Source organism: Vidua chalybeata, chromosome 5 (genome assembly GCF_026979565.1).
Source record: "Vidua chalybeata isolate OUT-0048 chromosome 5, bVidCha1 merged haplotype, whole genome shotgun sequence".
Lineage (NCBI taxonomy): Eukaryota > Metazoa > Chordata > Aves > Passeriformes > Viduidae > Vidua > Vidua chalybeata.
In genome coordinates, this window is record NC_071534.1 from 37786378 (window position 1) to 37803745 (window position 17368).

At 35.3% G+C, this 17368-nt stretch overlaps 1 protein-coding gene across 5 annotated transcripts in view; it reads right to left on the bottom strand.

Moving 5' to 3' along the window:
• CNOT2 (CCR4-NOT transcription complex subunit 2) overlaps positions 1–17368 on the bottom strand; it is an 84987-nt gene that overhangs the window by 12685 nt on the left and 54934 nt on the right. For all 5 annotated transcript variants that reach the window (XM_053944364.1, XM_053944363.1, XM_053944365.1 and 2 more), the window contains 6 exons: positions 10711–10777; positions 7277–7424; positions 6490–6672; positions 4029–4108; positions 2763–2888; positions 154–278 (listed from right to left, as the gene is read on the bottom strand). In XM_053944364.1, the coding sequence (XP_053800339.1) occupies positions 154–278; positions 2763–2888; positions 4029–4108; positions 6490–6672; positions 7277–7424; positions 10711–10777 (729 nt within the window). The remainder of the gene's footprint in view (positions 1–153; positions 279–2762; positions 2889–4028; positions 4109–6489; positions 6673–7276; positions 7425–10710; positions 10778–17368) is intronic.

Consider the following 17368-nt stretch of genomic DNA (forward strand, 5'->3'; position numbering starts at 1 on the left):
ATTTTAAATGCTGCTTATACAAAATCTCTCATTAATTTAGAGGGGCAAAATTGAAAATATCTTATTACAAATATAATCACTGACCATTTTAAAATATAATCATCAAAAGAAGTATGAACACTGAAAATAAGAGAAGACTTAAGGTTTGCTTACAGATTTATTGTCATCATTACTCGATGTTGGATCTTTGTAGCTGGAGCCTGGTAATGCTGGAAAATCTTCATTGTGTATTGAAAAGTCCTGGGACTGCTCACTTGCTGGTTTTGTTACCATTCCAACTATCATCAAAATGAAAGCAAGAATAACATTAAATGACTGCTGAGTAAAAAATTTTTCGTCTGCTGATCTTGCTTACTGTCCATTTTCATTATGCACAAGCTGCATAGCGAAGACTTAAGAAACAGGTAAAGCAAAACAAAGCATATTCATTCGAAACATCCACACATATTAGACTAAAGCCTCTTACTTAAGTGTGAGCTGAGAAACACTCCGGGTTAAATTCATAGACATATCCACTGCACCTGTTTCACACATCTAAATAATCAAATAATCTTTACAGGCATTGTTAAAGCTGTATTTAGGTAAATCCACTGATGAAGGATGTACTGCTTTTAGAAGTATAATACTTTTTTTTCTCCATCCCCTAAGTGCATGAAGAATTTTTTTACATAATCTCTTCAGAAGCACGTATTCTCAAAGGACAACCAGCTAACTTGCAGCAGAATATGTTAACAATTAAATACTTGCCTATGACATAAAAGTGACTTCTACTTTCAGTAAGAAAACTGAAAACATTTAGCCTGCAACTCTCAGTGCTCTGATCCTGACTTAAAAAAAAGAAGCCCAGTCACATTGGAACATGGATTCTGACAACTGAACAGGAACTTTTTTTTTTAATGCTAGTTCAAACCAAACCAAACAAGCCACCACACACGCACCCAAGGGTGACTAGACTTTGCTGAGACATAATACATTTATTTGGTTGCAAAGAACACTGCACTAGAATAACAGAAGTCAGAAGGAAGTCTAGGTTGAAGATTCTTAGTAGATGGATAGGACTAAAATGTTTCACTAAATGACAATACATGACTTTCTTCAGTGTTCTGGAATTAGAGATCAAAAAGTTTCTTTATTTAAGGAAAAAACCAACATTGAGTTAATCTTGTTTCTGCTGTTCATCCAGAGTTATTTCTTCCACTGGATGAATAAAATTGATAATGAATTAACTTTAATGGATATTTTCATTCCATCTAAAGGTTATTTGAAGTACAATTTTCCTGAATAATTAAGTATGAGGAAAGTAGGTCTCTGCTGTTTCGAACTTGCTCTTTTCTTGTCCACAACCAAAAGTGTTCTCCACATTTTGTGCTGGAAAGTAACATCCACGTATTTCACATTTTCATTTTTTGAGTGTTTCTACCTCCATACACATTTGCTGCACTGAACAGATGCTCAGAGTAGCTCTTTAGAGAACTTTTATTTCCTGGTTTATCATGCAGTCATGCAAACAGCTATGCTAGCAACAAAATGGGGAAATGGTGTAAGCAAAAGAACAATTACAGATATTTTATGCTGCAGTGCTGTTTAATACTGAATTCAAGCTCCGTGCTGGAAGTACATCTGTGTGGATCTCCCGCCTATCTTCTATCAGTTTTTCACATACTGTCTTCTTTTTCCAGAGCTGGAACTAGATTGTCTTTAGGGTTCCTTCCAACCCAAGCCATTCTGTGTTGAACAAAATCTTACATAAGCCTCAAGCTGTATTAAGTCTCCACTCATGCTTGGTTTTGAGTGTCTTTATCTGGGGAAGTCACTTTTTTCCAGTGTTTAACAATTCGGTTTAACTTGTTTAACTCTTTCCCACAGCTATCTTATGCAGAGGACCCTGGTTATGCCAAATCCATGAGGCTACTTTCTCTTGATAACGTGGTATCTCTTTCGTCCAATTAAAGTTGGAGCTATCTCTGAAAAACACTAGTGTTTTATAGCTAGAAAACACTAGGTTATTTTTGGTTCAAAATTTGACAGGTGTCACAAAAGTAACTTATGGTTATAAAAGCAACTTTTCACAGGAGCTGATGCAACATGCGTAACAAAATCTACTAAAGCAGTAACAAAAAGAAAGTTTTGTGCCTCACACTAAGCTTACCTGATTTTTTTCAAGACCCAAATAGTAAGATTTGTATCCACCTAAAGGTTTTTCCTTTTATTATTTTTTAACCTGTACAGCAAGAATTGTATGACACATACTTGGAATCTGAGTGATAATAATTGATGCTTACAGGTTATTTTTTGAAATCAGATGTTCATCATAAGGGTCACAACTGAACAGTACAACAGCAAATATTATGAAATAAACAGCAAAAGTTTACAGTATGTTTACAGCTTATGACCTTTTACACAGTAACACCTCTACTAATAAAACACTATTCTTGCAATTTCCTACTCGGACATCAACAGCTCTTGTAATTTGAATAAAACCTATTACCTAAGAAATCTAGAGTAAGCAGCCTCAGAGCAATCATACCATACAAACCAAAATCCCCAACAATCCCTATTGACAGTAAAACTAAAACAGACACATTCTAATACCTATGAAAGGGACTCTTCAATCACAAGTATCAATTACTCATTTTTAAAAATAAGTCTTAGCAGCTCACCTGTGGCATTTTTGAAAAGACTGCCTATTGTTTTATGAACAGCAACAGGTGAATCAAGCGAATTTCATTTCATTCAAAGAGTTTTCAAAAGTATGGTCTTACCATAGGGTGCTCTTCCAGCTAAAGGGTTTATTAATGGAGTTGGATTGCCACTTCCTTCCCTTCTGTTTCTGTCTGCTAGTGCTGGAAAATCTGAGAGGTCCAGTCCTGTCACATTTTCACTTCCATCTATAATAAAAACAGGTATTTTTAACTCCCTTATGTATTTTTTCAAAGACTTCATTGTGAGCAAGATAAATGTAGGACATATTTTCTTTCAAGTTGATATTTTTTCTCATTCTGTAATTATTACAAATGACTACAGCCTTTGTGTTACAAGACTACCCTAAAGAGCATCAGTATGTTTGAAATTTGCCTTCAAGTGACAGATAGTCAATACCATTTAGTAAAGTCTACTCCTCTTGAATTAAAGTCTGTACATGTAAAATACAGACAAACCATCAAAACTTCAGTTCTAGAATAGATATGTAAATTTGTTTTAAATTTGAAGAATTATCAAGAAGAAATTTGAGAGACTAACCCATATTAGCAGCAGCAGCAAAGAGCTCTACTGTTCTTAGAGATAAGGTAAGATAAAGCTGAAGCAGCGGAAAAGCCAATGCAGTGCAAGTTACATGGGAACACTTTTTGATTTGCAGCCGGAAATGCTACATAGGTGAGGCCAGAGCTGCAGCTCTATAAAAATGTCACAATGTCCTAGGGAATGCCCAAACCATTCCACTCTTGTGACATCACCAGCACCTCAGGTTGCTTCATATACACAGCCACATACAGAAACAACAGCACACATGAACCTAAATCATTTACGGACTAAGATAGTTTCCCCTCTCTAGTTCATTAAATTCAGGTGAAGAAGTAATTCCCAGAGAAAAACCACAACTTAAACAACTGACTGAAAGGATTACATGATAAACCAGCTGTTCAAATGGAGTTTGAGATTAAAAAAAAAAAAGCTTTCCCACTGCTTTTACATACCTAATGTTTTCATAGAATATGGATACATCTTCTGTAATACCCTTTTCAAGTTCAACAACTGTTTTGCATTTCTAACTGATTATGTATAATCACGTGATGTACGGCAAATATACTACAGAACTACTTTCACTTTGCCTTCAAAAGTGTCAAAATCCACTGCTATAAAGTAGTACCAGTTACCTAGCACTGCTTTTGGAGCAGCATTTCTACGGAACATCTGAAAATTGTTAGAAAGTTGCACTGCAACAGAACAAAGTATTATTAATTAGACTTATTTAAAAAAAAAAAATCTCTACTGTAGTTTAAGCTCAACATTAAAGAGAGTAAACTCACCCGTTCCATTAAAAATGTTACTTGATAAGGAGTTATTCATTCCAAATGCCTGATTTCTGTTCATCCCAAATCCAGACATACTGTGAAAAAAATCCAGGAAGTCAGACAAAAGGATATAGATACTTTGTATTTCTAGTGGAAGATATTAAGGGGAGAAAAAAATTGAAACTATTTCAAGCCTAAGCAACCCATATTAGCCTAAACTTGGTTTTTAATTATTTTCTGAAACACTGAGCAGCAGCATCAGGCATTGCTCAATCAGGTCAACTGGAATGACTTCAAAATAGCTTAGTTTTTTAATAGCCATTGTGTATTAAGACATCTCTCAACAAACAAGTTATGACTAACATGATCATTACTCAATAATTTCATAATTGAGTAAAATTCATAAAAATGAAGCAGCATCAAATGCAGTAGTTAAAAGTCAGGCTGCAATCCATTCATTGGCAAGTGGGAAGCTGGATCATGAAAATGACCAAGTTTGTCATGACTCATTTATAAGCTGAAAAGTTATGGCGTGCAATCATGACCCTGTACACATGGTGTTACTGTGAGCAGAGGGATGGTCTCTGTCATACAAGGACATGAGCTAAGCTTCATATAGTCAAGCAAAAAGGTTTGAAAACATCTAAGTATCATAGAGGACCACTGTGGTTGCACAGACAGCTTCACAAATAATCAGTTTCATCCCATGGGAGCCGGAGATGTCAAGAAGCCCATAGGTAGGCCCTCAGCTGAGTGAAATTCTGAATGTTTGCCCTGTGGGAAATCACAACATCCACTTCTCCCAGCAACAGGATAGAAGTTGATATTTTGGAAGTTGCCATGAAAAAAAATATGAAAAGGTTCCGTAGTGGAAATTTTACCTATGCAAACTTTTTACAGTTACAAATCTGAAGCATTTAATTCTTATTTGAAAGATGCTTCATGTTCAAAAACCTAACCTAAACTATTCAGAAAACACTTCTTGAAAGTTGCATAATTCATGCACCTGACAAGCAAATTCCATAAATTCTTTTCCCCAAGAGTAATTTCAAAATTTTGTTAAACACCTTAATTACCATTGGATATGTACTACTACTATACTTCCACAGGTTAATAAACTGTGGAATAAGAACCAGTCATTGTTTCAGAGATATTTCCTTCTCAATTTGTAAAATTTAGCTTATTGAAAGTAAGAAATGCAAACAGTAAAAGATGAGCATTTTAATTCAAAAGTTCCTACACACAGGGATTTCATTATCTACCCTACAGCTGAGTAATTAATTACCCTACTTAAACAAGTACTTTGTATACATGTATCAATATCCAGTATTATTGTCCTCTACACATAGATTTTTAAAGTACATTACTATTTCATCTGGTTGTGATCTCAAATTTCAAAAATACTTTAAAATATATTATGTTTTAAAATAATCAGCTCTACTTGCCACTAGACAGGATAGAAAATGAAAATTCTGTGTAATCAGAGGCAAGATACAAAGTCTTTTCATGCTCCAAGACTACAAACAGCTATTAAGGGATCACTATTTGCTGTACTTGAGAACAGTACCTGTATGCCTATATCAATGTGAAACGACAAAACTAAACAATCTGATTAAGTACCAGACAGTTGTGATGCTCATCTTCACTTTCCTTTATCTATTTTCTACAGTACTAGATTGGGTTAAAGGTGGCACCTGACCACCATGAGCTTGTTTATGCTCCATCTAATAGTCATGCCTCTAAGGAAGAGCCTGAAGGAAGAAAAAGAACTTAACTGGGAGCACAGAGATCAGCAAGTAATGGAACCGAGTATCAAAAGCAGGCAGTCATACTAAGCTGTGACTACACACATTAAATAATTAGAACTAAGACAGTGCTTACTACAAGTTTATCAATATGAATGAAGCATGAACACAGCACTGTAACACAGTTAAAGCCTAACGATTTGTGATGTTAGTATCCTGCCCAGAGTTAGAAAAAGAGAAGCTATTGAGAAACTTTTGGCATCCAAATGAGCATTAAATCCTTAAATGAATGCCAAGCCACTATTTTCTGTATCATTTCAGAATTTAAAGTAGTTAAATACCAGACCCTTACTCTGTCTGAATCAGTTTACTTCCGTTGCAGAATAACTACCATGTTTTTAAATTTTGCCTTACTTCATCCCAAAGTCCTAGATGAACAATTTTAAAGCAGATGCATATGCTGAAAATTCAAGTTATGTTTCAAAAATAAACTTGGGAATACATGAGAAACATCACATACTTTAAAGCAGATGCAGCAGAAATTCAATAGCAAGAGAACTTAGCTTAAAGGCCTCAAAGACCTTACAAGAATATTACAAGGAGCTTCAAAGTTTATTGCCAGACATGAGTACATGACACAGGTTTCAAGATTTATTCTAATGGATAAAAATTACACTTCCAGAACAGCATGCCTATGGCTGTAGAGGGATGGTCTAATTAAAGAGCCTTACCTGTTCACAGTAAAAGGTTGTCGAGAGGGTTGCTGCTTTGGCATACATATTATGCTTGGAGAGCTTCTGTTAGGGCTGCCTAACCCTGAACTGCTCATGCTGTTTGTCCTGCTGGGAATTCCAATGCCCTGACCAACCTGGGAGTGGTTCATCATATTCCTAGGATTCATAGGCAATATCCCCCTGAAAAAGGAAAACCATCCACAGAGATGAATCTGTACAACAGTATTTGGCTACTCATTTAGATTACTAATGCAGGATGGACTCCAAGCTGTTGCAACTTAATTTGTGCTTAGCGACCAAACACTGTGTTTAGATTACTCTCTATAATTAATGCAGTTCTGGATTTCTTCAGAAATACCAAATGATCCATTACATGCTAATTAAGTCCTTCATCAGGTTTAGAAAAATACTTAAGTATTATACATATGAAAAGGTGTTACAGCTCTTTTCTAAAGAGCACTTCAGACCTACTATCTTTATATTCTCATGCAGTGTATGACATCATAGCAAAATTTTAACTGTACAATCAAATAATTACCTCTTGCATTCTGAAGCAGAACATGCCAGCAATTTGTCCTTTACATACAAAAATAAAATACTGTCTTACAGTAAACCCTTACTTTTTTATGGTATTATTTCCCTAACATAGGAAGTGATCCATAGAAACTACTTTTTTTCTTTTTTAATTTATCAGACTGTAAAGTATGAGGCAAAATATGCAGAACATTTAACAAGAGCTCTGCAGAAAGACGCAATGGCAGAAATATCGGCTATTGATAAATACCTGCTCGGAGATGGAGGCGTGTGAAGTGACATTGTTGGTACCCCTGTTGTTGGCGTTACGTGGCTCGGTAACTGAGTGCCTTGTGATAAGCTGCGATTTAACTGAGGGGTATTGTTGCTCATTCCCCTCATTGGAAGGCCTAGTGCACCTATTGAAAAAAGATTTGGAGGGGTGGAGATACAGAGCAATCAGGAACAAGGTCTTCTCCATCAGGTATAGATGGAAAACAATTTATGCTGACAACGTACAAAAAAAAAGTGAAAAGACTGAAGGAAATTGCAGTGTAAAAACTAAGTCGTTGTTTGGATAGATGAAACTCAACTGTCAAATTTAGCCTCATATCTCTTTAACTCTGGAAAGGCTCTTTAAGGAATTTCTCTGAAGTCATTTAGAAAATTTTGTTCCTTTGAGACATACACTGTACATGAAGGACTGAATTTCGAGATTTTCAGTAAGGACATGACAATCTACAATTTATCCCAAAAGAAAGCAGCATTTTAGGAAAATCAATAACTGCACTCAAGAAATATGCTAATTACTTTTGAATAAATAAGAATGTATTTGACCAGTATTTAGAACACTGATTTATCTTGCTAAAAATTAAGCAAATCTCTGATAAAAAAAGAAAGTGATGGATCTTTAATTAACAATAACACTGTTTTTAGGACAACAAAAGCAACATTCAAGGCCAATTCTCTCTACAGTTCAAGTTGCTTCTTTATGGCAACAGTACTCCAGCGTCTGTGATCAAGTTTGACTTATCAGAAAAGAAAGCAAGCAGAATTTTAACAGCCCTCTATTAGCACTTAAAAACATACAGAATGGTTTTAACCATGTGATCAAAAGTATTTTCTACACAAACAATTGTGTGTGACAGAATAAAGCAAGCATTTCAGTGAGGTAAAAAAATTAAATTACTTCAACTGAGAACAGCAGAAAATAATCAGTTACTGCCCTGTTTCAAAATGTCAAAAAACTTTATTAAGTTTTTCATCATTCTCACATCACTTTTCCGCGTTTAAGAAGTTTCAGAATTATGTTCAAAGACAAGAAAAAGTCATTCCGTGAAACATGGCAATAATAACAAACTTAGCATATAAAAAATAATGGCTGTGACAGTTCCTATTGCTTTGGCATAAGGCTGCTGGGCCAGACTGACAGAACTCAAAACCTTATCTTACAGACCAAACAAAAGACAATTCTGACGTATCAGCACTCTCCCATGGTAGAACACCCCAGCAGAAGAGCTGAATATGCCAATGTATAACGTGGTTAAATACTAAGAAAGCAAAGAAGAGACACAGCATATGCTCAAATTATTATCATGGACAACGTCTGAAGAAACCTCCCAGTCATTCAGCTTTTACACTATAAGAACTGCAGTCTGTGTCCTACCCTACAATTTGCAAATCCAGGGAGTTTGCAATAAAATTCAAGTGTGTAACACTCAGATTTATCTCTATACATTCAGATTAAGAGGTAGTGTGACTTGCTATAACAAGCATCCTAACATTTCATTAAAAGTTGATTACATAGAAGTGTTCACTGTAAATATTTTGGCAATTTGCTGCATCAGAATAATTTCAATGAGCATAAATATGTATTATAAATAATATTTCATGTTGATTAACAATTACATGGGATTTTAAAAATAAAACTGTAAAGAAAAAATACATTCACTTCCAAACTAGATACAGCACACCAAAAAACACAATTAGGATATTCAACCTAATTTTGTGCAAGCATTTGTTTTAGCAAAGCCACTTTTAGACTGATGGTTATTTCTTCTCATTTGCTTTCTTTAAACTAGATTTTTTTACTGATGAGGGCTGTTACAGGGAAGTAGAACCATATTGCTGGCAAGGAGGGGCAGTTGAAATACTCACTGTAAGAAATAATAAAAACACAAAACCCTTTTTTCTTACACTTTCTTTTTCCAGTTTTCTAACTGAGATCAGATCTATATGGGCTGTGTTGAAGGCAGACCAATGAAATGGCCAATTTCCTTCCTACTGGTCAAATTTAGGTTACATTAATGCTGTAATATGACATCTTGCTTATTGACTGACCAATCATTAAAAGTGCATAGGCACTATCAGTTTTGCTTTTCCTAAAGAGTTATTTTAATCATAACTATGACTTCAACAAAAGTTTCTTGCCCCTTTTTCTCAAGATCTGGTAGAAACTGACATCTGATAATATTTACTTTCAAGGTTGTAGGCATGTATGTCTACATGTTAGAGAGATTACATCCTAGGCACAGCAACCAACTGAATGAAAAAAAGATTACCTTAAAAAATAAACAACAAATAACTGTGATAAACAGAATGAATAAACTACTTCAGTATCTATATACAGTAAAGTATGAAAGGTTCAACAGTGTCAGAATCAGCACCTAAAAGAGCCAAACACAACTCTCAGACTGGCTAGAAGCTGCTCATTTAAATCTCAGGAGCATAATAAAATGGCAGTTTATATTACAGGGTCACTCTTCAACAACCATTGAGATAGGAAAGAAAAAAACTTGTAAAAAACCAATGCCACCAAAAAACAAACAAAAAAAGCCACCACAAAACGCCACTGTATTTTGCAAACCATCTGAAGAAAGCCAAAAGAAGTTGGGAAGGCCATGCATCTAGCAAACAAAGCTTTTAGTTTGTCTAGATAAAAAAGTCCAGACTTTCTAAAAGTACTCTGAAGACACTTTTTCTTGGAATCTGAGTTAGATGCACTTAGTAAGACAGCAGAAAACATTTAAAAGCATACAGTGACACAGGAGAGATGACATTCACAACCAGTTTTACTTGTGGAAGTGTATCTCAGATATTCTGAGTCACTGCCTGAGTGCACCTCTCCATTACCAGGAGGCCCAATTCTCAATGCTGGCCCTAAGTTAGGTGGTCCTTAAGTCAGCATTACATGAGTGGAAGACACATGACATCATCAAGGAAAGAAAAAAAACAATGATGCAAAAAGCAATAATCTTAATGGCACAGCTCTTTGCCAAATGCAAGCTGCCAAGCATGTACACAAAATGTACTGTGCTCACATAGAGCATGAAGTACCAGTTATATTTAAGGTATAATTTCCTTCTATTCCTTACATAGTTTTCTGAAATAGGCTCATTTTGGCTCAGCTTTCTTTCTTTATGTTTTCCTTCAGAGAGTCTGTTAAATCACAGAAAATTTTTATAGTATGATTGTGTTTGGATATTTAGCAGTTATAAAGTGATAATATGACATTTTACACACTAAACACTGCAAAAATGCATACTAAGAAAAGCAAAAATGTATCTTAAAATAATTGTACATAAGGAGACATATTGTCATTTTTACATAATCACCAGAAAACAAAGCCATCTGCATGTTCCACTGTGTCAAACTGTAATATATTTAGCATAAAATAAACATATTATTAATAAAAAGAATTCTTACTTTGTTGCCCGTATAAACTTGCCCCAAACTGAGACAGCTGACCTGATGTTGATGGTGATGCCAGCATCTAAAACATAAGAACAAGAGGTTATTAAAGACAAAGACATTGTGCTATCTTGCTCTGGAAGTTGTCAACACCATGTTATGCCAAGAAAACCAAAACAACTGAAAACTCATTCAAAGTCATGAAAAACTTTAGAAACTCCCCAAAATATCTGTACAGTAACGCCTGTAGCAGTATATTACACATCAATAAAAATGCGTAATATACCTAATAATAACTTTACCTATATAAACACAGATTTTTCTTGCAACAAAGAGCACAGAAGAGCTAAAGCTTCCAGGTTTTCTACTCTTGCAGCCAGAAGACCCATCATTACAGAAAAAAAAATACTCATTTACTTAAATCAGAGGTCTTTTTCCTCTGCAAAACATGCCTCATACAACCACAACCTTTCCTGCTCAACAAATGAGAGTTTCATACTATCATTTACAATATGATTGGATAGGTAGCAACAGATATATACCAACAGATATGAATTTCAGGTAAGATTCTCATGTTAAAATTATAATATATTGCTCTAAGAACTGGCTTCATGCTTGTACATAGATATGACCAGGACCTACCAATGTCAGAAGCAGTATTTTCTGCTCCACCATGACGACTTTAGAAAAATCATGTATTACCAAGAAAGAAGGCAACTAATCTAGACACTTGACACCAGATTTCCAGCCACTGTTCTAAGAGGAAAAGAATAAATTGTTCTCCATGCTTCTGAAGAAATATAAAGTATTAATAACTTTGAGAAACAGGACATGGAACTTAAACACTTGGAAAAAAAACCCTTTATAATCTTAAGGGAAGTTAAATATTGGAACATCCATCCCTGTTTTTGTTGATCATCACCAACACTAGGTTATAGCTGATTGACCCCCTGGAGCAAGAAGAGTTTTTAGTTGACCTAATCCCTCCATCCACAACAGAACATGCTACTTCTACTTAGTAACACATGGGCAAATAGCTGCTTGTTTAGTGAATTAGTCTGGACTTGGACTGAATTTTAGGATGGTTTCAAGGAAAGAAATGTCTGGATTCTTAGACATAAGGCAATTTCAAGGGTTTTCAGCTTGAGAGTAAAGAATTCAAATCAAAATAACTTTACTGTGATAAACTACAAATTGCTTTGTTGATATGATCTAGGCAGATGTAAAATTCAAACAAACTTTATAAGCTGAATGTGCTAGTTGTCTATACTGGGGCCAAATCCAGATGGTAGAAATGAGAAAGAAGACAAGATGTCTTTCTTAGTGAAGAACTCACTGTGAACAAAAACTCACTTTAAGTAACTCCCAGTGGCTTCAGCTCAGCATTCATATAACCAGGTTCACAGGCCATATCTGCATCAGCAAGTTATGCAACCAGAGGGAAATAAATTTGTAAAAAAAAAAAGTTGGCTCTGGGGGCCTACCAGCTGCTGCATGCTTTCCTAAACTAAAACACGTGATGCCATAGACTAGATGTCCATTAGTGAGTGGCACATGTCTAATGCAGTGCTGCAGCCTCTCTTCCAACCAGTTTTCATTCGGGAGGATTAAAATTCACTCACTCTAATAATGCTCTGCAACACGAACCAAAGCATGCTGAAGTAGAGACACTTGGGAGACAAGATTTCAAAACACACTTCCTCCCCACCCCCAGCTAACAAACTGATGGTCATTAAACACTGATAAAACAAGTTGACAGTAGTTTTTAAGAAAGGAAAGACAAAGTAAAATGGTGAAGTTAAAAAAACAACATTCAAGTTTGACAAGTTGCAAGGTACACCTAGAACAAGTTGACAACCTAGAACATGTTGCAAGGTGTGAAAAATTGTAATTCTGTGGGAAAAAGTGAGAGGCAGAAAGTCATAAGACACCTTCTGAGACAATGATAAAGGCACACAAGTTCAAAAATAAAAGCCAGCACACCAGACAATGCACTAGAAACATCAGTCAAAAAGTACTACCAGCTTTGGGACAGATAAGCAAAACAGTTAAGCCAAAAAGGAATATCCCATAAGCACAGCTGCTCAGGGAATTAAAAAATTGCTGTGGTGGCATGTGATGTAATAAGCAGAAAAAGACCTCAGCATAAAGTCTTCTATTTATAATGTTAATTTGGAGTAAAAAAAACCCAATAATTAGGAAACCCCTAAGAGGCAATAGATTACTTTAAAGAGAGAAAAAAGAATCCTACCTATTGTCCAATGAGTACTACTTGATTTTTTAAAATTCAATTAAAAGCAGTAGCAAATAATATTTATTGAACACTGCTTAATAGAAAGAGGATTTTCTTTTGAAATATTGCAAAGTAGGTTACATCTATTGTGCCACTTACTTTTACATGAAAAGTTAATTGCAAAATGACTTGTAGAGAAACCTTTATAGAAAATCATAATAAAGGCCAAGTGTTGAATTCAGTAAGTCTGATAATTTAATGTCATAACATACTTAAAACATCAAAGATAACAAGCCTCAAGAAAAAAAAAAAATCAATAAAAAATCCTGTGGATCTGTTCCAGGCAAATTAAATGCAGCATTTTTCAAATCTTATGGACCAGGAGTATGCTGTATGGATACCTCACTTATTTCATCTCTACTTTATTAAACATCTTTTTCTAAATTTAAGTAAGATACAGTTTATAATTGTCTTTTTTTTTATTATTTCCATACAATTTAGATCAGCAACAAAAATTAAATTCATCAAAACCTTAACCTTTATTACCAGAACCTTGACTTGCCTTCAACGCCTCTGAGTCACTATGATAGTCTACTCAAGCTTGAGTCCAGCAAAGATAATGAAGATTCAAGATGAATGGTATTAGTAGTACTAAAATCATTTCTTCTGGCATTTTGCAATCATTATTTCATCTGACTGGGTTACTTGCTTCACAATACAGAAAATAAAACAACTCTCCAAGAGCATACTTGCAACTGTGACTGGAAGTCACTTGAATTTCTTTTTGTCTACAACAGCCAAAAGTTATAACCTTAATAAAAACCAAAGCAGACTAAGCCTTAAGGTGACTAAAGCCTCTTCCAGTTGCTAAGACCTATTAAGCTTTACCCAATTACGTTAGAATCTTAGGGAAAACTCACTCAGAATTATACTTGTTACAACCTAAATCAATTTGCTAGTGGTTAGCAGCCACAAAACCCAGCATGGGATTTCTGCTTCTATTCAAAAGTTGTATCACTGAACTAAGTAGATTTTTTTTTTTTTCCAATTAGCTTTCCCTATGTTATTAGAAGACAGAGGAGGCCTACAACTTGCCTCTCCCATGGGACAGGGGGACTACTGAGCATAAAAGACCTTGTGTAACATGAAGGCTGCACTTTATTTTGCCAGGATACAGGAAAGACCAACACTCACTACTGGCAGGCTGAAAGACTGAGTTAATGACACTCAAGACATGGACATCATTTTACTCCCGGGTCTCAAACAGCGGCAGTGCAGTTTTGATAATGGAAGATTATGCATCTAAACTCAAACCAACTGATGATCCAAGCAGATGGATCCATTTTGCTGGACTGGTCCACACGAAGAATCAATAAGCTGTAAGGGGCTATCAGACAATTTCTTATCTCTACTGCTGAGAGATTTTAGTGTAACTGCTTTCATTACTCTTGATCAGTTTACTGCAGTTTGAGAGTGTCAACAAATCTAAAAAAAAAAAACAACCAGCACCAAGAAATGCTTGCATTTGCCAGAACTGTGAAGAAAACCCTGCACTTTACAACCCTTTTGGGAGAGTGCAGAACATAGGCTGCAGCCTTCCTGAGAGCAGAGGGGTGGTGGGAGGAAGGCCAGCAGCAGCGCTGGCCGAACAGGCTCCTGCCTCCCTGTGCACTGCAGCATCCTGCCTCCTCCAAGCAAAGCCCCAGCTCAGCGTGGGGACAGCTGCCGGCCACCATCACTGCCACAGCAGCAGGGTAGCACCAAGAAAACTCAGTAAAGCAATTCTGTGACGGCTGCTACATTATGTAATTATAGCCCAAAGCTACTTTCTTAAACATGAGGCAAACTGTAGCTAAACTATATTGATTTAGCACTACAAAGTCAACTCCTAGAAGCAAAATGTGTTAGAATAAGCAAGTTTGTGAGAAGTATCTGGCCTCATAAATGATGGGTTTCTCACAGATGCAAACATCAGCATAATTTTCTATTTACACTACTTTTTTCTGGTATCTGCCATCTGTGCTGCACTATTTAGTAACAACATCTGACCCACAGCCTCAAAAGAAGTGGTGTTATACTGACGTAAAAAACGGTAGTAAAACAAGTCAACAAATAACAGACAAAAAATACTAGACTCTGGCAGTTTTTTAGTATTATTAGTGTTATTAGTCTTCCTCTTCACACCACCTTTTAATACAGCACTCACAACAGTCCCATGTTACAAGAAAGTATTTCCAAATTTCAGTATCAAAAATCAATAAAAAACTTGTATACATATATAAATATAGGGTGTTATCTGCCAGTGAAAATTACTACTGATGTAAATAATTTGTGAGATATAAACTCAGGTATAATACTGTAAAATAAATGAAATTTTATTCAGTCTTTCATATTTCATAATTTCTCGTTGGTTGTGATCTTCTGCCTCCAGCAGCACTTGGAGAGCACAAGGAGGTAGGACCACAGTGCTGATAGCAGCAATATCTCAAGATGTTGCTTTTGAATGACAATGACATTATTACTGTGAGATTAACATGGCTACCCAAGTAAAAACAAATTCTCCCTGTGTAGAGACATCGTTTGATAGTACAGTTTATCACCGAGCCAAATGACTACTGAAAGCTCATTGAAAGATGCTATAAAAACGCCAAAGCAATTAAGAACTAGGACAACAAAGCAAGTATTTTATACCAACTAAATAACCAGCTGCATTAAAAAAAAAAAGCAAAAACCAAACAAAATTCCCACCACAGAGCTCATAAACCATCAATATTACAAAACAGCATGTTCAATGAACCGAGTTATTGGGTAAGAAACCATAACCTTTCCCTTTTAGAAAATGCACATGATTTTATGCATGGAATTAATCTAGTTAAAGGCACCACTTCAAAAGCTAGAGCTGACATATGAAAATTATTATGCATTGTGAAGTGAAAATAAAGCTTCTAGATGAAGCAAAGATGAAGCACAGGAAAGTACAGAACACCTACCATAGGCATTCAATTATTCTATAAAAAGCCTAAGTACAAACACAATCAGTGAAAATTATACTACGGTCATCAACAGTAAAATTAATTTCCTTCTGACATAATTCCAAATTGTAAAGGAATGCAAATTAGCTTACATTCAGATCTATATTTTTCAGATACATACTTGCATACTGTGTGAAATAGAGACAAAAGTGTGCTTTTATACTAAGTAAAATTAGTTTATGATGTATTGTTTTATTTGATAAATCCATTTATGTGCAAATTTATAAGTGACACAGTAAAGGGTGTATTTTGTATTTGAAAGTTTTTGTTCTTTCAGCATACTGTATAACTTTCTTATGAAAATGCACACTATAGGCAGAATGATGATAGGCTCTGAAAGGGAATGGCATTAAAACACAAAGTTCCTTCAATTGTTACTAATCTCATTCCCTGCAAATCCTTCCAACTATTTTGCCACTTTTGCCACTATCAATGGCATTGCAATTTTCATACATTTAAAATTTGTTTCCATTACAGTTTTCATTTTGTTTTTTGTTTCTTTTGTTGGTTGTTTGGTTATTTAAAAAAAAAAAACAACCTTATTGTGTACACAGTAATACATGCAAGGAATGCTTAATCACTCTTCTGGAAGGTGAAAAGTAACTCACACTTCAAAAAGTGAAGCCTAAGTCACAAAGCAAGCCTTTCACAAAGCAAGCAGGGCAAACCAATTCACTATTCAGTCAAATCTACGAGAATATTTACATGCAAAGTAATGCATGTGAAAATGTTCATTTGCCATTTATAATTAAGACATTAATCTATTTATTTCTCAAAATAAACTTTAGGGTTTTTTCTCAGTCCACAAATGGATCAAAACTATTCAATTACAAGTTAGGTTAACGTACAGGATATCTCTATTTAGCCTACCTGCATTAGTGTGAATGCTACAACTGCTCCTGACACAAGGGGGTTTCATGGGAATTCTTAAATACATACCACTCCATATAAAGCATCTGAAGTATATTATGACTAAGGCAAGAAAGATACCTTATGAAACATGATACCATAGGTTTCCTCGGAATCCTGAAATAATAGCATTAAAAAGACAGCAATTCTTTTGAGGTTCAGCAGCCTTAAAGCCAAAGTTGTCTCCAGAAAACTGACTAAACTCTTACACACTTAGTTTCCAAAACTTAGCAATATTCTGGATCTCAATCACAACAGCAAGCTAAACCTTCAGGGTTTTCTCTCTTGTGAAAGTACCACCACCTTCTAAGGCCAAGTATTTCAGAACACAGTAAAAGTAAAGGTTCTATAAATCAGTTTAATAATCACAGTAAAAGGCCTTTGACTACCCTCTGTTGTATCGGAACTGATACAACATCTGACTGATACAACCACTGACATCTGCCTTTGTGCAACTGTCTCATGACAAAGGAACCCCTGAATTTCATCTACCACAGAC